General features: G+C 53.9%; 7 protein-coding genes across 7 annotated transcripts; 5 read left to right on the forward strand and 2 right to left on the reverse strand.

Annotated features, from left to right (window-relative positions):
• Positions 1-121: 121 nt before the first annotated feature.
• On the forward strand, positions 122-2,013 carry NCS54_00297000 (Hypothetical protein; the record flags this gene model as incomplete). The annotated part of the gene is made up of 5 exons (XM_053148557.1): positions 122-291; positions 337-413; positions 461-543; positions 592-1,746; positions 1,798-2,013. 5 exons carry the CDS (start codon positions 122-124, stop codon positions 2,011-2,013), a joined length of 1,701 nt encoding a protein of 566 aa, XP_053004532.1.
• Positions 2,014-3,447: 1,434 nt separating this feature from the next.
• On the forward strand, positions 3,448-4,123 carry NCS54_00297100 (N-acetyltransferase domain-containing protein; the record flags this gene model as incomplete). Its single annotated transcript, XM_053148558.1, has 2 exons — positions 3,448-3,823; positions 3,873-4,123. 2 exons carry the CDS (start codon positions 3,448-3,450, stop codon positions 4,121-4,123), a joined length of 627 nt encoding a protein of 208 aa, XP_053004533.1.
• Positions 4,124-7,331: 3,208 nt separating this feature from the next.
• On the forward strand, positions 7,332-9,560 carry NCS54_00297200 (Fungal-trans domain-containing protein; the record flags this gene model as incomplete). The annotated part of the gene is made up of 2 exons (XM_053148559.1): positions 7,332-7,669; positions 7,778-9,560. The coding sequence occupies 2 exons, from the start codon at positions 7,332-7,334 to the stop codon at positions 9,558-9,560; spliced, it is 2,121 nt and encodes a 706-aa protein (XP_053004534.1).
• Positions 9,561-12,261: 2,701 nt separating this feature from the next.
• NCS54_00297300 (Hypothetical protein) lies at positions 12,262-14,195 on the forward strand (the record flags this gene model as incomplete). The annotated part of the gene is made up of 3 exons (XM_053148560.1): positions 12,262-13,403; positions 13,447-13,747; positions 13,791-14,195. The coding sequence occupies exons 1-3, from the start codon at positions 12,376-12,378 to the stop codon at positions 14,193-14,195; spliced, it is 1,734 nt and encodes a 577-aa protein (XP_053004535.1). The 5' UTR covers positions 12,262-12,375.
• A 43-nt stretch (positions 14,196-14,238) lies between these two features.
• NCS54_00297400 (Hypothetical protein) lies at positions 14,239-15,009 on the reverse strand (the record flags this gene model as incomplete). The annotated part of the gene is made up of 1 exon (XM_053148561.1): positions 14,239-15,009. The coding sequence occupies one exon, from the start codon at positions 15,007-15,009 to the stop codon at positions 14,239-14,241; it is 771 nt and encodes a 256-aa protein (XP_053004536.1).
• A 1,887-nt stretch (positions 15,010-16,896) lies between these two features.
• Positions 16,897-22,820, forward strand: NCS54_00297500 (Hypothetical protein; the record flags this gene model as incomplete). Its single annotated transcript, XM_053148562.1, has 5 exons — positions 16,897-16,943; positions 16,987-17,524; positions 17,568-17,655; positions 18,559-18,705; positions 18,757-22,820. 5 exons carry the CDS (start codon positions 16,897-16,899, stop codon positions 22,818-22,820), a joined length of 4,884 nt encoding a protein of 1,627 aa, XP_053004537.1.
• A 408-nt stretch (positions 22,821-23,228) lies between these two features.
• Positions 23,229-24,773, reverse strand: NCS54_00297600 (Aa-trans domain-containing protein; the record flags this gene model as incomplete). Its single annotated transcript, XM_053148563.1, has 4 exons — positions 23,229-23,642; positions 23,688-24,082; positions 24,131-24,322; positions 24,368-24,773. 4 exons carry the CDS (start codon positions 24,771-24,773, stop codon positions 23,229-23,231), a joined length of 1,407 nt encoding a protein of 468 aa, XP_053004538.1.
• Between the last annotated feature and the right edge of the window lie 1,078 nt (positions 24,774-25,851).

Here is a 25,851-nt window from a genome sequence, read left to right on the forward strand (position 1 = left end):
CGGGACTTATATTCAGTCTCTTCCCCTTCTTTCTAACCGTCCGACTTGCTCTTTTCCTGGTTCAAGTCGTCTATTACTCCAATAGCACGACCCCAAGTACACTCGTTTCTAGCAGGTCATCATGTTCCTGGGCAAGTTCTTCATTGCGGCTCTGGCCGTCGTCGGCGGGGTGAACCCCGTTGAGGCCCAGACCCAAAACATCTTTATTACTGGTGTTCCCGTTTCTGGAGGAGGAGCTGTTCCTGCTCGAAAGAACATTAACGATCTCCAGCGAACTGGTGGTCCTCAATGGTAAATTGTTTGGAATCTGCTGTGCTGTTCAAGCTGACTCGTCAGGGATCTCTACATTCGCGCCCTCCGCTCCATGTACGATGCCAAGGAGACTGACCTCAAGTCTTACTTTCAGGTTGCCGGTATGCAATCACGTCAGGACTCACAATTCATTGTACTAACTGTCTAGGTATCCACGGCAAGCCCTTTATCCAGTGGAATGGCGGTGGTGCCCGAGCCGGCAATGGCTGGCCTGGATACTGCCCCCACGGTGTATGCTCAACATTGACCCCTTTCAATTCGACCGCTGACCCCTCCTAGGAAAGCCTGTTCCTGACCTGGCACCGTCCCTACGTCCTGCTCTTTGAGCAGATCCTCGTCGAGCACGCCAAGAGACTCGCCAACCTCTACCCTACCAAGTACCGTCAGCAGTACGTCAATGCCGCCAACACTCTCCGATCCCCCTACTGGGACTGGGCCGTCGACGGCATCCCCAACGCCGTTGTCCCCCAGATGGTCAATGTCAAGGTCCCCAACGGCAGCGGCCTCAAGACTATCAACATGAAGAACCCCCTCTACACCTACACCTTCCCCAAGGACGCCGTTGCTGGCAGGTACGGACAGTGGGACGACGAGAACCGCTCTCGCATGTACAGATGCCCTGCTCCTGACAGCTTCCCCTCGACCGCCAACGGCCTCCTCCGCCAGCGACCCTACAAGCAGTGGACCTACGATGTCCTCACCCACTCGACCAGCTTCGACGAGTTTGCTTCCACTGGCAACAGCGGTGCCTCTCTGGAGCAGATCCACAACGCCATTCACTGGGATGCTGCCTGTGCTGGTCAGTTCCTGATGGCCGAGTTCTCTGGCTTTGACCCCATCTTCTGGATGCACCACACCAACGTCGACCGTCTCTGGACCTACTGGCAGTTCATGCACCCCGACAAGACCACCTTCACCCGCACCTACAGCGGTGGTTCTCGTTACTCTACTCCCCAGGGCACTCGCATCTCCCCCAGCTCTCCTCTCCAGCCCTTCTATGCTGCCCGTGGCCGTTTCCACACCTCCAGCTCCGTCAACAGCATCCGAAACTTCGGCTACACCTATGCCGGTCTTGAGTACTGGCGCATGTCCGGTTCTCAGCTCACCAGCTCTGCCCGCAGCACCATCAACAGCCTGTACGGCACCAGCTCCCGTAAGCGTGGTCTTGAGGAGCGCGCTGATGGCAAGACCACCCGTTTCTTCGCCAAGGTCAGCCTCGATGTCACCGAGGTTGAGCGCCCCTGCTCCGTCAACGTCTACGTCTCCGGCAAGCGAGTCGGTGGCCTTGTCGTGATGCAGCAGCCTCAGGAGGGTACCGTCCACGGTGCCTTCTCCGTCGATGACGCTGCCGACACCCCTCAGCTCCTCGGTGCCTGCTCCCCTACCAAGGTTGCCGACACCATCACCACCGGTCTCCAGGTTGAGATTGTCAAGGTATGTAGCCCGTTACCCATATATCTAATAACCCTTGCTAACCCCCCTTAGATCGACGGCTCCAAGATTCCCCTGTCCGAGGTTCCCAGCCTCGAGCTCAGCCTTGAGAACGTCCCTTACACTCCTCCTGCCGCCGAGGACCAGCTCCCCAAGTACGGCGAGGCCAAGGATCAGCCCGCCGAGGCCGTTGGCGTCTCCAACGTCAAGGCCCTCAAGGCTATCAACGCTTGCGGCGGCAAGCTGCCTTCCTTCCAACCCCCCAACTAAGGGGTACATCACCAAAAAATCTTCTTGTCATCATTTTTGCCCTAGCCGGCGCTTCCTTTGGCCCAAGAGGCTTAGGAAAGGGACACTTGCAAACCGCACAATTCTTCTAAGTAGTTTTAATAGCTGGCAGACGCGTGGAGTCATCTTGAATTTCGCCAGACTAGGTCTATAGTTGCTGCAATAGTGGCCCTTCACTTTTTGTTTCTCTGATGTGATGTGTTGAATATGCTCTTTGTTTCATACATTGATGTGATGCCTGTGTTCAATATGATCTGTTCCAACCCCTTGATACTATACGAAGAGAAGTGGAGCTGTGAAAGAGAATGCCATGGGATGATGTTTGATGTGATGTTGGTCTGTGAGTCAAGGAACTGAGTTTCCCTCATAAACATGAGGCTGGGTTGAACTGCTCACAATGACTTTACCGTTGTCAGCCCATGACGACGTGTAGAGGCATTGGGCATGATGGCTTGACTGTGTTGATGTCTGTATCTCTCTTGCTAGGTTGCCTTGATCTGCCCTTTCGGTATGCTATGAGGTTAAATTACTTGAATGACGATGTGTAGAATCACTGGTCGCATACCACGCTGGTGATGGTGTCCTGGGTAGTATTCATAAGTTCTACTGTTGAATCTGAACGTTGATGAGCCAATGTAAAAGTTCATCTCGCCATTGAGTAGTCATATGGTTGTAATATTGAACAGCAGAGTTACGTGCTACACATTGGTACGTTGATTTGTCTCCCTCATTGGATGCCTTGATCTCTTGGCCTCCTAATACATACTTTACACATGCTATGACTCCTGGGCCGCTCAGACTATGCCGTCAACTCAAAGTCTGATTAGGCATGCATCCTAAGCTTAAGTATGAAGCAACCAGACCTATGCAACAGTAACAACTGCAAACCTACAGCAGCATCGAAATTATGCTTCTTCAACTCGGTTGTCCGGGCGTGCAGTTATCAAGGCTCAGACCAGCGAAATAAAGTTCCACAACTAGGGCAGGGGTATAGCCTCATATACAACCTCGTATCTGAGATTGCCGGTTAATGTACCGGAATTGCAGGATTGGCAGGGTTGCGTCGATACAACGTCGGGAGAAAGTTTCTGGAAGTTGTCATTTCGTCTCGCTCATGGCATCTCGTCTCGCGCATAGCACCGATCTCGCTCGCAACATCTCGTCTCTCATAAACAGAGTTGACTGCCGTGGACCTTGACCTGGGCAGCGACCTCAGAGTTCAACATATCCCAACAAGGGTTCCATGTTGACCGTCGCCAAGATGAGGCCAGCCTGCATCTCATCTCGACGGGTCTTGACAACTGCCGAGTGGATCTGGGGTGGTCACGTGGGTTAGTTGCTCAACATCGTGAGCCTGGTTGGTCCATCAACTTCCCACCACCGACTTGCGGCAATTGCTTTACCTTCAGACCCAGAATGTCTTTTGAGATTGTTGTCCCCTCCGAGAATGACGCCCCCAGCATGGCCAGTGTCCATCTGGACGCAATGGATCCCAATTTACTGATGCATGCCCAATTTCCGAACACCGAGAGCCTGGAATTCCTTCGAGGCTGGCTTTGCAGAGAGACGTTGGATCACGTCCGTAGCGACGACAGGGGCGTCCTCATCGCCCGAGACACAGACACCGGGAAGATATTGAGCTTTGTCAAGTGGGCGATTCATGGCCTGCGGCAAACGCGGTCGGAGACCGAAGACGAATTCCCGGCTTGTTGCCGGCAGGAGTATCTCGACTCATATGCAGCTCTCACCAAAGAAGCAAGAGTTAAGGTGCTCGGTGATAAGCCGCATTACCGTGAGTTGTCTCTTGTCGCCGAGTTGCTGATTGAGGCTAACGCGGGTAGACGTGTCATATCTCTGTACGGATCCAAAGCTCGGTGGTCGAGGAGCTGCTTCTGGGCTGCTTCGACGAGTTCAGACCGAGGCAGCAGCCGAAAATGCAGCAGTTATTCTTGAGGCTACCATGAACGCCGTGACCTTTTATGAGAGGCTCGGCTTCAAGGTCCAAGAGAAACTCGAAATGACTCTCCCAGCACGAGGATCCAGCGAGCCAACCGAGCTCTACGAGGAGAGGACCATGGTCTGGGCGCCTTAGACAGATGTCAATATTCGATTCGAACCAACTTTGATCAAGGACGATACCGTCTCCACCCTCACGTGGCAGAAATGCAACTCAACAACGGTTGAGATGACTGATGAGCGATAAACGTCGACTCACCGCTTCGGCGAACATGACCATAACGTGGATGTCGGCACTCAAGCTGATACGCCGATGGATCGCATTATGAACAAGCTATCGCACTTCACCTCAAACAGCCTCAACTCAAACCATCGCCCCGGACCGAACCATGACGATGACGCTCCGGAGATATCCAAAACCACAGGACCGGGCTTGGCACCATGTAAAGACTCGGTCCGTGCAGGAGCATGGGCCATCGGGGCAGGACCGGCAACTCCCTCACGTCCCTGCAGCCCCCACGGCGGACAAGATGGATCGCGGCGAGGACGAATGGCTTGTCGACTGTCGGGCAGCATCGATAGGCGCGCATGCGGCATGTCGTCAGGGACATGGAGTCTCTGGACGGGGAGGACTTTGTGGGCCAATCATGAAAGCTGTATTTGGCTCGAGGCGTTGAAGCTGTTGATAATGATGTACTGATAGATCTCGAGTCGCGTGCGGATCCCAGAAGGGAAATGTTACTCATCGATTCGCATCATGAATTTGAAAGATGCCGAGGCGCGACTGGCGATAATAACTTGATGATGATGGGGAAGTTGAGTCGTTGTCATCGGAGCAAGTCGGAAGCGTCAAGACGGAGAAGGTCGGTAGGCAGGAACGACAAGACAGAGGAGGAGCGGGACAGAGTCACAGAGGGGAAGGAGCATCGCAAGCCAAGCAGAAGCAGGATGGAACAGACCGGGAAAGTGAGCAGATGGATACCAACAGTAAAGGGTATCGACTCGCGGGTGGTCGGTACGATTCAACGTCGACTGTCGGACCCTCTCCATCGTCCAGTGTCTCGAGTCTCGTTCTGCAGGCGAGAGCCAGTAAAAAAAAGGTTATTTTAGCCGCCAGAGACCGTGCAGGCAGCTCCGTTTTTCACTGAGGCCAGAGGCACCAACCCCCCGAGCCATTACGTTACAGCAACCGGCGGACCATGCAGAATGAGGGAAGACAGGCTCTGCAATCGGTTTTCCATTTGGTAATCGGCGTCTGTCTGCGCCCTCGGGACGGTCAACCTGCGTGTATCAGTACCTATCATGTCTAGCGCTGACTTGCCTGTCGACAAGTCCCGCGACATGCGACATGCGACGCTCATGTCGTCTGCGAGTTGAGGTTCCTCTTTTCTTTTTCGCGATTATCTTTTGTCATTATGTATTTCTATCTCCTCTACTTTTCTCGAGATAAGCTCTCTGCTACTGCCATCCATTCAGTCTTTGCCCTCCAACTCAGCATCCATCCAATCCTGCCTATGGCGGGCCGTATCCTCTCTCACCAACTGGTCCAACTGGCATGAGACAAGACCTGGAGTCGGATCCGCGCATGCTACACCCTTGACGAAAATGAGCTGGTGTCTTTTTTCTTGGTATTCTTGGTCCTCCGCCGCCGAGGAAACCCCGTTGCGCTGGTCCTGCCTGTTTGGTGCTGGTTGCTAGGATCCAGAGGTTCAAGATGGTGATGGAGGATTCAGGGCTGGCCACGGGCTAGGTCCCTCAGCCCAGATACTCGGAGATTGAGCGAGGTTGACAAGGTTTGTTTTGTTTGATGGCCTCAGTTCTTGCAGCTGTAGAGAGACAGACAGCAAAGGACAGCCTCTCCTTGCAAGGACAAGCGAGACCGGTCAAGCTGTGACTCGACCATGGTTACACAGGCTCCATCCGGATCTTGTTCAGTGGACAATGCAGTGCAGCTTCCATGCCCTGGGGAAAGGGTACCCCAAGGTTCCCCATTCGGGACAAACTCCGTGCCCTCTTGGGACACCAAAATGCTTGCCCCGAGCTGGGGATCTGGAGACCCCTCGAGGTACTTTTTTGTTTGTGGTGTTCCCCGCAAACGTTAGGTACCCCTCTCTCTCTCACATGCCTGTCTTCCACATTTGTCGCAAATCCTCTTTCTTGGCTGAGGCAGTCTCTCTCTTCCTCTTCTGCTTTGTCTTTTGTCATGGTTGAGCGTTTATCCTGCAGTTACTCATATTGACTTGACACGATCAACTGACATTCTGTTTCACTTTGCCACTGGCATACTCCCCGAGCCTGCACCGGTCGTTTCAATGACATCAACTCTGATAGGCCTGCTAGCTTATCTCGCCGTTACCTGAGGGGCATTCTATCAGCGCACAACAGTACAGTAACCCTCGGATTATCTTCTTCCCAAGTCACGTCAGGTCAGAAATCACCATCTGAGACCTCGCCTTGCATCGCTTGTCGTCCAACGTCCAATCCTATCCCCGGTTCCCCAGGCTTTATCCCCGCCTGGAGTTGAACATCAGAAGCAGCCAGCCGGAAGCAGCCAACAGATCTCAGCGGGCGCACCAAGCCCAGGTCGTCGAGTCTGGTTGGGTGCTGGTGTATCGCCGCCCGCAAACATCCCGCAAGCAACCAAGCATCGCGCGACCATCTCTGCGTCTTGACACGACTCCCACTCGACTCGATATCAAACTGACTCAAACTGGACCGAGACCGACTTCGGTTTTCCTCCAGCTCCTTAGTCAACTCTCCCCGCTTGCCCGCCTTATCAGCTAACCCCCCTGGTCTCCCGTCTGTCGACCGACTCCATCGGCGCCCATCTGCGCCCGCCATCCGCCATCCCAGCAAGTCCCTGGCATCCCGGCATCTCGGATCCCACTCTTTGCCCTCTTGTCTCCAACCACTTACACACTCGGACACCTCTTATCTTTTTTTCCCTCCTTCACTCCTCGCCTCGTCCGTCCACGCTTCCCCAGACTGTTATCTCGCACCAACCATTGCTTGCCCGCGTGTGCGACTGGCACGCGCCCATCTTCGACTTTGATTTGGATAACGTGGTTCTATTAGCCATCGTCAACATCATCTCGCTGCTCAGTGGTTGTAGCTAGGGCATATTGCGTCAGCGTCACTGCCGACCCCGTGGGGCCATCTATCTCTCGCATCGCAGCCCCATAGAGTTGACGTTGAGGGCATTGCGGCTCAACATCTCGCGCCCGTTTCTCCCAGGGCAGCGGGCGCCTGACCTGACTTGATCCTGAACCTTGTCCGCCCTGACAGAATTGAGTTGCTGATGGTGATTCCATTGCCTCGGATACTCCAGATAGCACCCCGGCATCATGTCTCCCCAGTCTTCGGCCCCCGTGCAGAGGACGGCGCCTATCGCCATCGCTCCAAAGCCTCCACGGCCCGAGCCCTCTTATCGCCAGGACAGCTTCCATAGGCTCGAGATGGGCCACGGCGCTGCCAGTTCCGCCCCTGTCGAGGGTTCATCCTTCAACGGCTCCCCCATCCCGCCCTGCCTGGCTTGCCGCTACTCACGTACCAGCTGTATCATGAACGACGATGACGATGGCTGTGCTCAGTGCCAAGCTGCTGGCTCCGAGTGTTCCCTGGCCTGCAGTCCCCAGTCCCGAAAAAGAAAGCTTCATGACGGCCAAGATGTTGGGAAAAGAAGGTCAGTCATCCCCAGCCTTCTCTCCACAACGGCTGCCACTCCACTCAATTTTTACTCCTTGATATCCGTCTTACTCGTGCAACTCGTCTGACGTGATTGGTCTTGTAGCTCTCCGGGTCTCGCATCCAGGCGACGAAACCACAACTCTAGCCTCTCTAGCACCGCCGCCAGCAGCTCGTTCCTGGAGGAGATGGCAAATGTCGGCGGCCCAACCATGCTGAAACGTACGCTTGGCCTCCAGAACGATCGCTACAGCCAATATATCGGTCCCACCACTGATTTTGAGCCCTCCCTCATCAACCTCTCCTCCTTCGATCCCCACGACGAGAGCCTCTTGTCCAGAGGCACCCTCCGCAAAGTCAGTGAACACGACACCTTCTTGATGCTGCCTGACTCCAGCACACCAGGGCACGAACATGTGAAGCAGGACGCTGATCATGTCGAGTCCATTGTGGCCCCTCATGGCCGGCATCTGATCGACATTTACTTTCGCGTCATCCACCCAGGGTTCCCCATTATACAGAAGCATGTCTTTATGGAAAAGTACGAACGCTCCCATCGAGAATTCTCACCGCCTCTGCTGGCCGCCGTTTACCTGCTCGCCATCAATTGGTGGGACCAGAGCGAGGATCTTGCTGGTCTGCCTCGCCCCAACGTCAAGGAGCTCGAGAGCATTATCCGTGCGACACTGGATGAGGCCACTTTCCGACCAAAGCTGTCGACGATCCAGGCAGGCCTGCTCCTGTCCCAGAGACCAGAGGGTGATCAGTGGGCACCGACAGCTCAGCTTGTAGCTCTTGGACATGAGCTTGGATTGCACCTGGACTGTTCAGGGTGGAAGATTCCACCGTGGGAAAAGGGGCTTCGGAAACGACTGGCTTGGGCACTTTACATGCAGGATAAATGGGGGGCTCTGGTTCATGGACGACCATCACACATTTTTGCTACCAACTGGGGAGTGAAATCCCTCACCCCCAATGACTTTCCGGATGTCGAATGGGACGAGAACGATACAGAGGAGAAGCTGGATATCGAAAAGGGTCGGATGTTGTTTATGCGGGTGGTACAACTTTCCGAAATCCTCTCCGAGATCCTCGACACCTTTTACACATTACATGCGATGAATACAGTCGCCAATGCAGGTGCGCAAGGCACACACCTCGTTTTGTCACTCGCAAAGCCGATCCAATTGAAGCTTAAGGAGTGGTATGGAGGGCTACCGCAGTTGATTCGACTTGATTCGTCTTACTCGTCGTTTAACCCAAGCAGCAGACTCTCGAGTATTGGATATCTCCATCTGGCATATTTTGCCGCCGAAATTACTCTACATCGACGAATAATCCGGTCACTTGCTTCGGAATCGAATTCGGTTGACCCTTACGTGCAGCACATATGTCGCAGTGCTGCCAAGGCTCGTCTTATCTCTGCCATGGATTTTGTCAACCGCCTGACACCGAACCACCTGCGATCGTTTTGGTATTTTGCGTCAAAAACCAACTTTGCCCTGATTGGCACATTTGGCTCACTACTCTGGGCTACATCGCCAGGGCGTGAGGAGGCTGACTGGTATCGTCGACGTCTGGGAGAGTATCGATGGACTCTTTCAGTGAGCTCGAAGCCTGGAGAAGGAAAGGGGTTGACCGAGTTTGCTATGACCATGCTGGACATTTCGACAGGCCTGCTGAAGCAGCTGCCCGAGAAGCCGTCGATGAGCCGCAACGGTAGCCACGCCGACCTTTCGGTTTCGGCGCCCCCATCATTTAGCGGTGGCATTCTCGACGGCTTGGGCGGCATGCCGAGCGCAGACATCAGTGCTATGCACAGTCCGCACAGTGAAGAGGAGGAGGAGAGCAGCGATGATGACATGGAGGATTATCCTACACGGATGTAGACAGGGTTTCGCCTGCTGACAAAAGAACGGGTCACGGCATGCATTCAGGCGTTGTGTCGTTACTAGATTGTTTTTGGCTTGGCAGGGTAGGAGTTGACATGGCGGTTGTCGTTGGGCCTCTATGGCCGGTTGTTTCTGGCTATTGATGTTTGATGAATGATACCTTCTCGGACCTTTGGGAGGCCGAGGCATGGACGGGCGCTGGATGACAGGATATGATTTGAATGACTTGGATGAGATGGGAAATGGGATGATTAGATTGAATGAGCGATGCAAACGGTATCACTACCAGTTACGTGATGTATCAACTCAAGTCAGGGACGAGCAAAAAGCTGAGAAATGAGAACCAACATGCTGGCTTCGATGACTCCACATGTCATGCACGAGCCCACTGCCATGCGCCGGATCCAGGCCGAGATCCACCTGCCACGGGCCTTAAACCCAGTTGGTTCCTGGCATACGTCAGAGCTAGAGGTTATCGTGGGTCGTGTTAGTGGCGGTTGTGCAACTGATGGCACGGTTGAAAGAGGCCCAAATATTCGAAGACAGGGTTCAAGCATTTTCTCGAGTCCAACATATAGACTTACTCTATACTGTGTATTCGAAGTGTTGGAAGGGCTTGGTGAAGACGAGTTGGTAGGACAGGGCAATTCAACAGTGACAACTCAACCCAAGCCTCATACACAAGCATCTACACACGACAACTCAACAATGCGCCCTCCTTCATCCAACAAAGCCTGTTCAAACTACTAAATTTTTAATTACAAGTGGAATACGTGTATAGTTTCTCCCTTGCAGCCTAGGCAAGGTGTAAAGGCGCTGCCTAATGTGCAGTTCACCATGTAGCAAGAAGCCACATATTAGGCAACAATACAGACAATGCAACAAATGACTTTAATATAGAGACAATTAAACCTAGCATAGTTGCTGGGTTTATGTCCTTGAGCCTTCGTCGTCACGATGAATGATGCGACATTTAATGGAAGGTGCAGCTGGCCAAGCATATATCCTCGCCTATGGTCGAGTTCAATCTAAACTTCTTCATCAACACCATAGAACACAACGATATCAATTCATCAGGTTCTACCAATTCATTACTATGTGTCAGCATCCTTCAAACTCATCCAATTCACCCCGTTATTCGGCAGGCTAGATGCCATCTCCAAATTTGGGGCCCCTTACTCCCAATTCGATTCCCGCTACTCCAGAGGCCAGGCCCGTCACTCCGGATACTGAAGAGTCATCTACAGAAGAACCGGGAGCTTTTGATTCAGACGCTCCACATAATACAACTGAGAGGTCTTTTACACCCGAGGCAGGGTCATTTGATGCTTCGAGATCAGTCTCACCCTCTTCGCTAGGCTCGATGCCTCCTACCCCCGCTGCAAGATACTGTTCGCCAAGTTCTCGCTTCACTCCAAACTCGATGCCCTCGACCCCAACCGCTGGACGTTATTCACCAGAGACAGGCCCATATACACCAGAGGCCTCTATTTCAGGCCCTCCTTCTACGCCGGGATCAATACCACCAACCCCAGCCGCGAGATACTTCTCGCCCACCCCAGAACTTGATGGACAATGTTCAAGAGCCCCTACCCCATCCGCAAGGTCCTACTCTCCACCGAGAAGATCCTCGATGCCTGCGTTAGAGGTCTCACGCTCTAGTTCCCCTTCTACTCTAGGCTCAATGCCACCCACCCCACAAGCCGATGATCGGGATTCAAGGTCCGCTAGTCCAGAAGTGAGGCCTAATACTCCGGATGCATGGCCTAAGACACCAGTTTCTCCCTCTCCTCAGCGCCCATTGCGGCTTACTCCGGTTGCAGAGGACTCTCTATCCATCAGCCGTGAAGCTTCAGCTTCAGTTTCCTCTACTCCAGCTCGACGATAGCCTGCTTCTTTCGCCTCCAGAAGATAGGCTGGTCCCGGTCCAGGTCATTCCAGAATTGTCCTGTGGTTATCCTTCGTCCACTGCAGGTCCCTTATGACAGCTCAGATTTAGCGACATTTTGAGGTGCCAATTACCCTGGTACAACACGAACACCTGTCACAAGCACTAAGAAGCATATTGTTACTACCAGGAACGATCAGCGATGACTTGGGGCTTTTCGACATCAACTATTTTTATCAAGAGCGCCAGACCATCTCCGATTTGAAGACGTTCCTACCACAAACGGCAATAGCTCCTCATGGATTTACTAATACCCCCGGAGAGTCTTCGAGTTTATTGAGACCTGAGGCTGGTGAAACGTAGTGTGAACAAGGATCTGGGAACGTCACGAGTAGAAAGCGACACCAACAGACAAGAGGGAGGAAGATGAATCGGTTTCAACTTTGGCATGAGAGAAGACCACCTCAATTCGTCTTGATCACTGGACGGCAGAAATTACGCTCTGTCGAGCTCTGACAGGATAGCTGGCTTCCCAATAATTGACAACAGAACGATAGATAGTAGGACGGAATGGTTACGTCTGGTTACGTTTGTACATCAACAGCATCAACACAAAAGAATTAAAGTTCAATTGTCTCTAAAACACCATCAAATTTTCCAAAACCATCGACAATAAATTCCTGACAATATCGAAAGTATCTTGATCGCTTTTTCAGGTGCCAAGATGATGTCCATGAATTCCAGCCACAGCACCGCCACACTTGATCAGAACAAAGACTCCACGTCAACCTCCTGTTGCAATGTCGCGTCTTCAACCAACCTTCGGAGCTCAGGTGCAGGCCATTTGACCGCCGTCTCGTCCCTCATTGTTGCTTCTACTTGTATATTTTGTTCTCAATTACTTTCTCGCTCTCCCACTGCATAATGGCTCCCAAGAAGACCTCAAAGGCGACTGGCGCGCCTGAAGGGTTCACGCCTGAGCGCTTCGAGAGAGAGCTCAAAGACCTCGCAGCCAAGGCCAAGGAAGACACCTGGACGAGACGCGCTGCAAAGCAGACTTCCATCTATTTGCAGACTGCTTTCATTCTTGGACTCCTGGGCGTTGCGTCCAGCGTTTCCCAGCTCAACCTCTCTCCAGTCTATGGCTCTATTCCATCGGCCGTCACCCATGCCCCCATCATCATGGCTGGCTGCTTCGTCGGCTGGGCTGGAAACTTGTTCCTCCGCAACGTGTTGCCTCTGCCTACAGCTCAGCTCCTCCCTATCATCGCATTGAACGTCCCGGCAATCCAGTATCTCGCCGGCGGCTTCAGTGACCGCCTGGGTTGCTGGTGGGGTCCTCTTGTCACCGAGGCTTTGACTCTGTTCCCTCTGGCGGTCTTCTCGGCAGCTTGTGTGGCTGATCAACTCGAAGATGCTAATCTGAGCATGCTCCCCGGTTTTGTTGCGGAAGCGGCGCCTGGCATTGGTTCCTGGGCTTTCTTCAGGCTGGCTGAGAGAATCGCCAACGAAAAGCTCCAGGGTCTGATCGGCAGTGCGTTTTGGTTTACTCGTGTTGGATTGGAATTGGTTCTGGCAGGCATTTATGCTGTCTTTTCTCCGTCAAAGTACCTCGTCTTGGCTATCCCTGCGCTGCTGCACACGGCTGTGCTGAATACACATGTCATGACACCCATGGCTACGGCTTCCCTCAACAGCACCCTGGCTGCGCAGAATTGGACACTCTTGGAACGCAAGGAGTCGTTGACTGGATACATCTCGATCTTGGAGAACTTGGGACAGGGATTCCGTGTAATGCGATGCGACCATAGTCTTCTTGGAGGAGAATGGGTGCGAATCCAGGGACAGAAGGTGTCCGAGCCGATTTATGGTGTGTTTGTCATGCTTGAGGCGGTCCGGTTGATCCAGAGGGAGACTCCTCTTCCTGATGCCGAGGCCAAGGCCCTTGTTGTGTAAGTTGCCTTCTTTGTGGCCGTATCTTGCTAACAGTATCAGTGGTCTTGGTATCGGAACCACTCCATCTGCTCTTGTATCCCACGGCATTGATACTACGGTTGTCGAGATTGACCCAGTCGTCCACGAGTTTGCCCAGAAGTACTTCAACATGCGCCAGAACAACCCCCCAGCCATTGCGGATGCTGTCAGTTACACTGCCAACCTCGTCAATCAGTCCAAGTCGTACGACTACATTGTCCACGATGTCTTTACAGGTGGTGCTGAGCCGGTTGACCTGTTTACCCTCGAGTTCCTGCAGGGACTTGGTACTCTCTTGAAGCCCGACGGAGTGATTGCTATTGTAAGTCCCCTCAACCACATAGCTACTCGTGCTAACTGTTCAGAACTACGCTGGTGACTTTAGCTTGCCTGCCCCTCAGCTGATCTACCGCACTATCAAGCAGGTCTTCCCCTCGTGCCGTATCTTCCGTGAGAGCCCACGTGAGGAAGCCAATGTTGAGCGGTGGGGTAGCGACTTTACCAACATGGTTATCTTCTGCCGGAAGACGCCCGGGGACATTGCTTTCCGCCGCCCGGTCCCTAGCGACTTTCTTCGGAGCCGCGCCCGACAGGCCTTCCTGGCGCCGCAGCACGAAGTCCGGGAGCAGGAGTTTCTGGATAGCGACGACACGGACGTCCTGGCTAAGAACCGGACCGGCAAGGTTACCAAGTGGCACCAGAAGAGCGCGGCCGGACACTGGAAAATTATGAGGTCGGTGCTGCCGGGCAAGATCTGGGAGCAGTGGTAATTGCATCTATTTTCTATCTAATCTTGAATAGACCATTCAGGGACTAGTCCTTGGCCACATCGAGAGAATACTGCGTGTTGCCGGCGTTGAAGTCCTTGATAAACTCTGACATGTAGCCCGGCACGTCAATCCGGTTGTATGTGCTGGGAACTGGTTCTCCCATGGTCTGGTGAACAGGCACGACGCCAGTCCAGACTTGGTCTTGAACATCCTGGTTCTCCATGTCGTGCCTCTCGTCGTGGGCACCACCTGTGCGGATCTTCGCACTGCCCGAGGCGATGCGAACCTTGAGGATGCCGGTGCTCTGAAGTTCAGCCTTAGTGGGTGGCAGACGAGTGTGTCGCCAGCGATCAGGTACAACGCTGTTGGTGATGAGCTCCATGGCATACATCCTCTCCTCCTCGTCATTGACGAGCGAAGCATGGCCAAAGAGGACCGTAGAACGGTAGTTGTAGCTGTGCGAGAATGATGACAAGGCAAGGACGAGGCCATCAACGTGAGACGCAGCAACGCACACTGGCATGCCCTCTTCGGCACCACGGCCGAGATTCATGATACGGCTGGAGACGTAGCCGTGGAGGTAAAGATCCAGTGGGTCGCCGATATCAGCGCTGGGACGTTCGAAAGAGCCCATCTGGCCGATCATGGGGAGGATGACGGGAAAAGGTTGAGAAGGGGTGTTGAATGAGACATGGAGAATTTGGCACGAGTTGACAATTTCGTGGATTGTCTTGAGGGCATACACCGCGCGGTCGTTTTCACGCTTGATGGTGTTGATGGCCTCTTTAGGGTATTCGAGATCGTAGCGGCCCATGTTGGTTGAGTGAAAGCTTGACTGGTTTAAGTGGCTTGAGACGAATGCTGGGTGATGATGATAATGATAATTAAAGTGTTCTACGCTCTTGCATCTTATACTCGTGATGATTCACCTGGTGTTGATATCGAGTCACCACCTCCGGAGCCGAGTCCTTGATTGTAGTCATTTCGGAGGATTGCACCGAGCTGAGGCGCTCAAGGGCGTGATTGTCAAACTCGCCAAGTACCATCAATTGCCTGTACTTGGTTAGACATGGCATCTACATGTCCCACAAAGTATCTGCAGGTGAGGGTACCGTTTGGAATCATTCCGTCCCGGTGAACAAGTGGTGTGGCTAGCCCTCGACCTGACCATCCTGCGGGTTTCGATTGGTGAGTTCGTTTCGCGGGGAAACCAAGCTGGACAAGATCGGTGGAGTAGCACGCATTAGCTTGCATGCTGCTCATGTCGACTGTAGAGTCAAAACCACGGAGTTCCCAGAAAGATGACCTTGAAGTCTGATTCGGACGTGGCCAGCGGCGGGTCGAGGCCGGAGGGCTGATCGGGGTGTTCTCTCGGCTCCGTCCAGCACCGGGCCGGTCGGTGAAGTTGATGGTGACCGGGAACGACCGGCAGACAAGAACGGAAGGACAAAGGAGACGTATAAGAGAGTGGTGAGTAAGAGGCTACTGTACTGTATCCAGGTGATGCCTTGGTGTTGAGCACATCCAATGTCGTGGAACCAAGTTGTGGTCATTCGACCAGGAACCACCATCACAGTTGAAGCTTATCCAATGGGCACTACCCTACCCCAATACTACACCTTCAGTGAATGCAGTGGAGGTGTAATCTTGGTGCTAATGCGAATGCTAACGCTGATCAGAATCTGGGGAAGTTTACGGGTGGAATGGGTTAGTTTTCTCTTGTCGCGTGTCGGTTGCCCAGTTGGGAAAGAGCGATCCCCGTTCGCTCGGGCACCTTCGGATTGAAGCATCTCCAACTTGACTTGCTCCCTTGCTTTAACCATCATCATCCAAACTTGTCTTCATCACCATATCCTCGGTAATAACGTCTTCTCCCTCATCATTAGCCGCATCAGGAAACCACAGTGCCACAATGCGGGTGATGGACCCTGACACCCTGCCCGTTGCATGACTTGCTTGGAGCGCACCAACGGCAAGCCTTCGATTGCCCCGCAGTCCCAGCTCTCGGTCACTGTCCGAACGGCAACTCTTGTCTCTTCTCACGATGATGAGGACGATGGATTCTCTTCTTCTTTTAATCTTCATTTCTTGATGCTTGGTTTGACTTGATCGTGATGGTCTTTAGGCCATGTCGTCGAGCACGTCCCCCAGACGTCAGGCACCAACGCTCCGGTTTCTCCCTATGCTCCAGCCAAGACGGATTCACTTCCCGACCCGGTTTCTATTACTGAAATAAGCGCTCTCCCGCTCTTATTTCTTTACTGTCATGTATTATCCGTCGCCTGGCCGTCCAGCCATCAAGCGCCGCCCCTTCGTCTCAGGTCTCGCCGTAACAGACGTCTCCGACGCCTGGGGTTTCACGCGAAACGATGCTACCGGCTACACTCGATGGGACCCCATGAGATGCGACATCCGTCCAATCATTGCTCAGCGCCGCGCCGGAATTCAATCGACTACTCAAGCGAACTCGAACGGCTCGAACACGGCCAGTTTGACGCGATTATCTGAGACGAGATGGTTTGTTGCAAGTGCAGATCCATATCATCAACGACTCATGCTTTCGTTGATTTCGTTTCTTGCCTTTCTTTTGTATTCGATTCTCCAGACCGCGCAAGTTCGTGGTCAGTCTTGGTTGATCCAAGTTCCATCCAGTCTTTAATGTTTCTTTCTTTTGTCCTTTCTTTAACCTAATGTCGTATCTATGAACACCTCTACTAACCGTCAGGCCCTGGTTGCGGCCTTTGCATTGTAAGTAACTCTTTTCACTATGCGTCTAAGCTAACCTGGATAGTGGCCTCGTTGTCCACGCTGCGGCTTCAACCGTCCCGATCGCTTTCAAAGGTTGTTCGAACATTCTTCGAGATGGTCCGAGGCTGGCCCTCATTACGTTCCTTATTTCTTCTGCCCTGTGGGCTCAAGTTGACTTTACTTCTATTCTGATTAATGCCGCCTCGACGAGCTGCCAGGTCACCATCACCTTTGCTTCCATCTTTGACCAGTTTGCCCGGGTATCTGTGCAGCAAAGCCTGATTTGGACCTTGAACAATTCTACAAAGGGATCAGGAGTGGATGCATTGGCCTCCCAAGGTTTTATCCTTGTGCGGCTCATTCTGGGAGGTGTATTTGTCGGCTTTCAACGACCACAGCTTGGTGATATCTGTCTGGCGCGTACATCAGTCTTGCCAATTGGTATCGTGGTTTCCGCTGTTGACCTCGTCTTTGTGGCTGCTCTTTTGACAAGAGTCATTTCTCATGGCAACTCTTGGGAGGGAGTTGTCAGTGGCCGAGCTGCTCTTTTCATTACCGTGGGCTTGGGTATTTGGACAGCAGTAAGTAATCCCAACACAATGAGTCTTGCCTAACCGAGTATAGGCGAGTGTCCCTCTCATGCTAGGCATCGAGTCCTTGCCTGTGGTTGTGCGAACTGTAATCCCAGCAACTGGTCTCTCGATTCTGATCGGTAGGTTATTCTTCCCACTGACGAACCATGCTTACCCTTTAGCAATCCTCGCTCACTTCCAGAGCCGTTTTGCGAAATCCGAACCCCCGACCGAACCAGCCTTCGATGCGTACCGACATTTGCAGAGCCGAGGAATATCGACCGCCGACTCATATCATTCGATTCAACATGAAGAGGCTAGGAGGGAAGTTTGGGATAAGCCCAAAATGATCCCACGTGCGATGACAGCTGTGAATAAGGAGCTTCCAGTAATTTCGATGCCAGCTGCCGGACAAGCAACTCTTGGGATGGGCGGAGTTCCGGTGCAAGGCCAACTATTCCCACCGCCTCGAGCCCAGACGCTACCATTGTCTATCGAAATGAAGAGCTTGGAAAAGAGGCCCCGGCAGGACACGAAACTGGTCATATCGAATCCCATTTTGCGACACGACCACAACCCACTTTCCAAGATTGCGACGGTGGACTTGGCGGTTGCGCAAAAGGAAAGAAAGAGACAGGAAGCATTGTTGGTGGCAGTTTCAGATACCAAATCCTCCCATGACACTCCCACGTCGAAACCCACATCAACTGCGACTACGACGTCGGCGCTTCTATCTCCAGGGGTAGAAGAGATTCGACGACGATCCCCAAGGCAGCCATCGACACCAAATCTGTCTAATCTCAAGCCCCCGCCTCGACATTTACCGTATCCCTCCCGGGCCACGCGAGAGACCGTCGTTAACTTCTCACTGCCGGTCGATGCACAGAAACCAGCCACACGCACGCCAAGAGCCCAAACGAAATCAGCACCGCCTATCAAGCCAAAAGACAAAGATATAGGAGAATCGGCAAGGATCACCTCGGTAGTTCATCGACCAAGGCCAATACCAAGGAAACCAAATGTCGATCGCCCAATCTTTCCAGCAGAAGGGTCCCCGAATCTACAACACCGCAAGCGATCGCTCTCCTGTAGCTCCATCCTCAAGCTCGAGACACCGCCACCTATGCCCACCGATCCTCGGCTAAGCGAGCTTGCTAATTTGCTAGGGAGTGGACACTCCAAGGCGACAGGTACGAGAAGGCGGTCTATGTCTGTTCCTGAACTTCCAGTCTTGAGTCTAGCTACAAGCTCGGCGGCAAAGGTTCAGCCTGTGACAAGTCCTGAAAGCCCTGCCCAATCGACCCATTCCATCTCGCCTTCGGATGAATCAATCCCAACGCCATCGTCCTTGCACAAGAGAGGATACGAGCGAAGGTCCTCGCCTGTTCTTCCGGCCGACGGCTTTGACAGGCTCTCTCCTGGGTCCACGATCCAAGACGATGACTCTTTGCTCAACTGGGATATTGCTCCCACGCACGTGCAAGAGGCAGTTGCGGTTAAATCGACTAAAATCCAGCGGGCCGGGCTCGGAGTTGCGGGGACCCCATCGTTGAGCGAGGCTCACGGTCACGGCCCCTTGCACCCCCTGCACGAGCCAGCTAAACAAGGCACCGGACTTGCATCGGACTTGCAAGGTGCCGAGGATTTCAACTCCGAGCGGACACGTCAAGTGGGGGAAGCTCGGCCAACATTTTCAGACAGGGGGCGCTCAGTCAAGCTGCATCGGAGTCCTCCGCCTGCTCCTTTGCTGCTCCGCAACAGCAGGGTGCAGGCTGAACCATCGCCAGATTCTGAGGATGAGCTGGAAATGGCTTTAGCCAGGTCTGGCGGAAATGTCAACCCCGCGGAGCTGGCAGGGGCTTTTCCCACAGGTGACGAGAGGGCGACTTTGCTGGCCAATCTGGAGCTGGAATTGAACGAGCAGGAGAACCAATGGCAAGCCATTCGGCACACAATGCTCCGAGATTCCCTGTCGACTGTGTCTATGGGATCGCCCAGGCGCGACTCGCGACACGGGCAGCCGTTTCGACGAGCGCAATTGGAAGCGGAAAACGATCTACAGTCGCTGCTATCGCAGACTGGCTTTAGAACAAAGTTGACAAGCTCATCCTTCCCCGGATTGTCTAGTCCTACTCCTCCAGACACAGAATCTGAGCACGAATACGACGAGGAATCTGAGGTTCTGGTTGGTCAGACGGAGAATGATGCCAAGGCGGCGAAGGCGCTGTGGCGCCCCATCACTCCTGTAGCTGCTGCCCCTAGTGCACCATCCCTCTGGACCCCTGCCTCCAAGGCAGCAGACATGGTGCCAGAGGAAATTCCAGACACCATCAGACGAGAGAAGAGGTATCTGGAACCTCTGACGATTGAGAGTAACAGGCTCTGGGAGGCATCACGATCACCAAAACGCCAGGTTGCGCATCATGGGCTCTGGCGAGCGGATAAAACCCAAGTGGTGGAAGTCAAAGTCCAGCACTCAGCTCCTCCCCGCCAGCCCCCACGGCGGATCAAGCGTGTCACACTCCTCCCAGACATACTGGAGAATCCGGAGCCACTCCCTGATAGGCGCGGGACACTTGGGATATTCCAATTCCCATGGGGTGAGAGGTCTGACAGGGCAACGATGCCAGCGATGCCAGCTCGAGGGATGTCTGGGTTGACAATCGGTGCCATGCCTGGGACAATGGCCAGCAGAGGGTCGGGGTCACAGTCACACATGCAGAGGAGCGTGGAAGTGGAGGTGGACACCACTACGGAGGTGATGGAGTCCATGGACGACTACGAACGGGAGGAGTTCTCTGACAGCGAAACGTACGACGACTCGTCCTCGTACTACGACAGCGACGAAGAAGGGTTTGACGAAACAACTCTTTGGGAAATTGTCAGCCTTCTGGAACCTGCGGAGCGGACAAGTGAATCCACGCCCGGGCCCCACTATGGTAAATCCGGGCTTCACTCCGAGCAAAAGCAAGAAGCGGCACATGGGCGTGCAGAACAGGTTGCAGACGCAGACGCAAACTCGGCCAAATTTTCAGACAACGACATCAACAAAGGGCAAGCCCCAACTAATATCTCTTCGTCACACGCGGACTCACCCCCAAAGGCACCTGCAGGGCCCGACCAGATTAGCCAGCGGAAAAGCCCCCACCCACCAATGACGCTGGCGGACATGGATCTCCGGGGGCGAGTCAACAGAAACGTGCGAGAGGGCGAGGGGCAGAGCCAGGGCAAAAACCAGGGTCCGGCAAAAATTGATGCGCATCTGATTACGCTTGGTGCGAGCTCGGCAGCCGATGCCGCCATGGGGACCCCTCCGAAGCCCGAGCCTCCAGTTGCTTCAATAAGCAAAAGCCCGCCTGAGCGATCAATAAGCAGCGCGCCCGTGCCTCGACCCTTGTCTGGCGCTCCAATCAATGACGACAGCACCACTCATGAGACACAGTTTCCCCAGCTGCTTGCAAATCACACCCCTGCAGCCAGTGCCAGGCCCAGTCGAAGTCCCTTGACGTGGACTTTCACTCCCGCAGAGGCGACACCCGTCTGCATCCAGCACGAGGCGCCCTCTATCTCCAAGCCCGCCGAACTGCCCGCCGAGTCCGCTAACTCCGCCCTTTTCCATATACAAAGCCGACGCGCCGACGCAAATCTCAACAGTCGTTTGTTATCTTTCTTCCCATTGCCTCCTCAGTCTTCACCACTCAAGCCTGAACATCCCAAGCTACAACAGCAGTATCAGCCTCAGCAATCTACTAGCATTTTTGGCATGGCTTTGTGGTCTCCAAGCCCTATCGTTCACAGCCCCACCAAGGGACTCGCCCAGCCAGACGAAGCTACCTGGAAGAAATATTTACCTACCGACGACATTGCTCGCGTTCTCCCTGCAAAGACCGACCTTCCTATGATTGAGAGCAACTCCCTCTGGACTCCCCCAGCAAAGAAGGCCGACATTCCCAACCACGGACTTTGGGGAACAAAGACACCCCTGCCCGGCATGTGGTCTCAACCCCCAGTTCTCCCCAAGGTCTCCTATGGCCTCCCCCAGCCCGACCCTGAGACCTGGGCTACTTACCTCGTGGTGATGGATGACGTCCCCCGAGTCAAGCCCAGAGAGGCCGAGCCTGCCTTTGTTGAGAGCAGCAGCCTCTGGTCCAGCAAGCCCATTATCCCCGAGGTGCCATCCGAGGATGGTTTGTGGTCCGGATCTAGCTCCGCATCTTCTGCAAGCTCAGTGAGCGGCTCCGAGTCGTCTACCGGTACGCCGAGCGAGGCGGTCAATTTTGGATTGTGGGAGCCCACTCCCGCTATCATTGCGGACGAGGAGCCGACCGGCCTCTTTAGCCTCAGCCACCGTCGCACCGAATACCGCACCACCGACAAGGCTCCGGCGGCACTCGAAATGCGTCCGCCCCGACGACCTCTGGAGGCGTACCCCGACTTTGGATTTACTCATCTCTGGAACATGGCCCCTCTCTGGGATGCCAAGGCCAATGCCGTGGCTGTTGAGCTGCAGCGCGAACTGGATGGCCTGGTCCTGGAGGGCCTATTCAGCCTGAAGCACCGCCGGAACAATTTCCGTACTACTTCCGAACCCCCCGCTGCTCTGGAGACCAGACCCAAGATGCGCATCTCGCAGGAGCCTCTGCCGAAGCTCAGCTCAGATAGCCTCTGGTCTGTGCGCGCACCGGCCGAGACACCGGTCGAGCTCGACTGGATGGCTCTGTCAACAGTCCGCCCGAGAACCACGTCTGTCGCTTCAGACGACTCGCTCATCTCCATGCCTCCTCTCACAAGAGCTTCCTCTGTCAAGTCCGACAAGAGCGTCCGTCGCATCGACGCAACTCCCGCCGAATGGCTCGCTGCCCTGGATGAGGCGATCCGTGCCAGTGGACCCTCGGACAAGGGTGCCATGGACCTGGACCCCAGCGAGACCAACTATCAGCTCTGGTCCAAGTCCGATGAAGAGCCTCTCATCATGGCGTCGGATGCCGATGAGCTGTGGAAGCCGACTTCCATCCCAACCCCTCGTTTCCTCGAATTGACTCCTTCTCTGCGAGACTACGATAAGAAGCACGCCGAGTCGGGCACGTCGCACCGTGGTCGCACACTGGAAAAGTCGCGCCCGCCACCCCCAATCTTCCCTGGTTCATCGACCTCGGCCTTTCTCCCTGCCGCCAGCGACACGCCCCGCGACTTTGCGTCGCAGGGACTCTGGGCTCGCACTCAATCCCCGGCTGGATCGCGTGAGGACGGATCCTGGCTGGACAAGTCTCTTAGAAAGAGCCTGTCGTTTGTGCAGCTGTGGTAGTCGAGTCAAATTGTGACGTGATAATAACGATTCGGACATTAATCTGGGCATGGCATGGTTGGACATGGTTACGGACATTGATTAGCGATGATCACGAGTTGGACCAGAAATCTCGTGGTGTTTGGTTTCTTATCTCTGGCGTTGGTGTATACCACTTTGAAAATTAGCAAGCGTAAAAAAAAGCATTTTTGATTTGTCGCCATTATCCGTCCAATGAATGAATGGTTCGTCCGTTGATTGATTCACTGTGAAACAAGACTTTGCGACTTTGAATGGCGTGATTGCCAGCCAGTGATTGCCGCTGTTATCCGAACTGGGTTCGTTGTGAGTGGAGCGTGACATGCAGCGGATAAATGCGTATATTGAGTCAAACGTGTCGTGGTGCTTCGACATCTAAACCATGCCCTCCTAGGTAGAGTTGGAATTGTCGGCGCAAGACCATGCAGCTGACCCTCCCGTGGCCTTGTATGAGTCGATAATTCCAACGACCGAGCCGTAGGTTCCGGCAACCATCAAAAAGGTACCGGCGACAATGATGAAGACGCTCCACCCAACCATCAGGTGCCATCGCACCGTACGCTCGTCCTTCCAGTGATCGTACAGCCACATGCAGCCCATGGGCTGAAGTGATAAGAAGGAACCAAAAAGAGCACCAATCAGGGAGACGAGGCCGCCGAAAACGGGAATACCACTAGCAACGACGTATGCCACGACAGACACAGAGAGGGTAGAGCCCAGCCACGTGATCCAGTGGATAGTAGTGTTGGCCGTAAGGTGCTTGGATCCTCGCAGGATGCGGATAAAGATGTGCTTGGCAGGCAACTGTAACAGTTAGTTTGGCTGGTGGTATGTATATGGGCGTCTTACGTGTGAGAGCAGAATGGCAGAACCAAGCAGGCCAGGCAGAGCAATGCCATAGCCAACCTTCTTGATGAGGGGCCCGGCCGAGCCAAGAGCAGGCGACGCAACATATGATCCGCAATAGTAGTAGACAATGGTGCCAACAATGATATACACGACAGTAACCGTGACCTGGCAGACTGTCAGGGAGCGAGTGTACTGGGCAGGATCGCGCATCTCCGAAACAATATTGAAAAACGCAGGAGTTCCGGCGTAGGTAAAGACGAGGGTGGAGACGGCCGAGATGGCCTCGGTGAAGCTGGGGTTGTTGACAAGCTTGTAGTCTGACTTCCATTCGCCAGTGACTTTCGGGGCGGCCGAGGGTTGATCTTGAAGGGCGACGGCAATGGTAACGACAAAGACTGCTTCCATTAGATTGGTTCCCTGCTGCGGGAGGGAGAGAGGCTAACCGGAGACGATGATGCAAGCTGCACCAACCCACGCCACCCAGCTGATTCGGCCGAGGGTCTGAATGCTGGATACCATAAATGTGACAACGGCAGCAACGGCCACAAAAACGGCCGTGCAGGCACCGTGTGTCGACAGAGCGTTGAGGGCAACCGAGATACTCAGCATAGCGGAGCCAGAGACGAAAGTAAAATCTAACATGTTAGACTGGAGCATCTTGGGAGGCAAGGACAACCTACAGAGAGCGTACATGGCTCCAAACACTTCGTAACCAATACGGCCAAACAGCATCCTACCAACGTCGTCTATACCGTAGACGTGTCGATGGCGCATCTTGAAGACACCAACAATATAATCTGACCAGGTAGTGATGCCAGCAATGGTGATGAGGAGGATGATACCAGGGATCATGCCAAGAGTATCAAAGACAACGGGCATAGACAAAACTCCAAGACCTATTTGTGTCTTCATCATGAGGGCGGTTGTACCAATCCATCCAACGTTTCGATAGTTTGGACCGTCTTCAGTGATGGCACCAAAGACGGCATCGTGCTCAACCACGTTGTCCTCGAGGACCTCGCCGGCTCGAGATGGAGTTCGAGGAGCACCCTCGGTGTCATACTCGGACTTGAAATCCTTTGACATGATGGGAATAACGATGCAAGATTAAAAGATGCAGACGGAGTGGAGAGGGGATGGAGAGGAGTGAGTGTTTGATTTTCAAAACTTGGCAGGATGCTAAACTACTTAAATACTCGTCTAAGACTAGGGAGCTTATCAAGGCACTGCCAGGATCCTCGGTCAACGGGGAAGGAGCCCTGCTGTCCCGTCTGTCTGTCACTTGCCACTACCAGTCAAACGCTGCAGTTGGAGACGCGGGGGAGGAGCCTCTGGGGAAATGGAGAATCCGGGGTCGTTGGTTCGACTTGTCGTCCGCGGATAACTTCCATTCTCGAAGAGAGACAAAGGTCGAGGCTCTAATCGTGCTAGTTGGGTGCCGCCGGGTCGTCCGCGCCAATCAGCTTGAGTCAATCAGCAACTCGTTTTTGGAAACAGGAGTGAATTCCGCCCTCCTCTGGTTCGACTCGTCTCCAACCATGCACGTCCTGGCGTGCGCCCTTCTCCAATGACTCGACTCCAACACAAACGCCCCCTTTACAGGGTTCCCCGGAATTCATGTCTCGTTCGGTGAGGCTCTGGTCAGGACATGTTCCTGATAGTGACACTTCTCCAAAGGAAGTCTACAGCGGCCAGCGTCATCATCCCCACATGTCTTCCCCCCAGGGGTTGCCATTCCGGGCTATCTCGCCCGTGCACCTCATACATAGGCCTGTGCTCGGGGAAAGCCTTCCCCATACATTGCCCGCACCACCTTGCTATCGCTGCGGAGACTGTCCCGGCATGCCCGCGACTGTTGTCAATAGGCAAGTCTCATCTCGCCTACTCGAAACATGCTGATATACCTATCTGGCCTGACTTTTTTTTTGCCCTGTTTCTCTCCAGTGACAGGGACAATATCGTCACTATCGTGGCGAAAACGCATCCCCGGCGGCTAGTTATGACGCCGAATACACTGTTCCCTGAACTGAGGCCAAAGTTTATACCGCAAGTCATTCTGTTATCGATGGGTTTTACTAACGGAAATAGACTGACGACCGAAGAAGGAAGCTGGAGGGAGACGACTGAGTGTCATGCCCAAGAGCCTCGGTTAAGGTGGACACTG

Source organism: Fusarium falciforme, chromosome 2 (assembly GCF_026873545.1).
Source record: "Fusarium falciforme chromosome 2, complete sequence".
NCBI classification, from domain to species: domain Eukaryota; kingdom Fungi; phylum Ascomycota; class Sordariomycetes; order Hypocreales; family Nectriaceae; genus Fusarium; species Fusarium falciforme.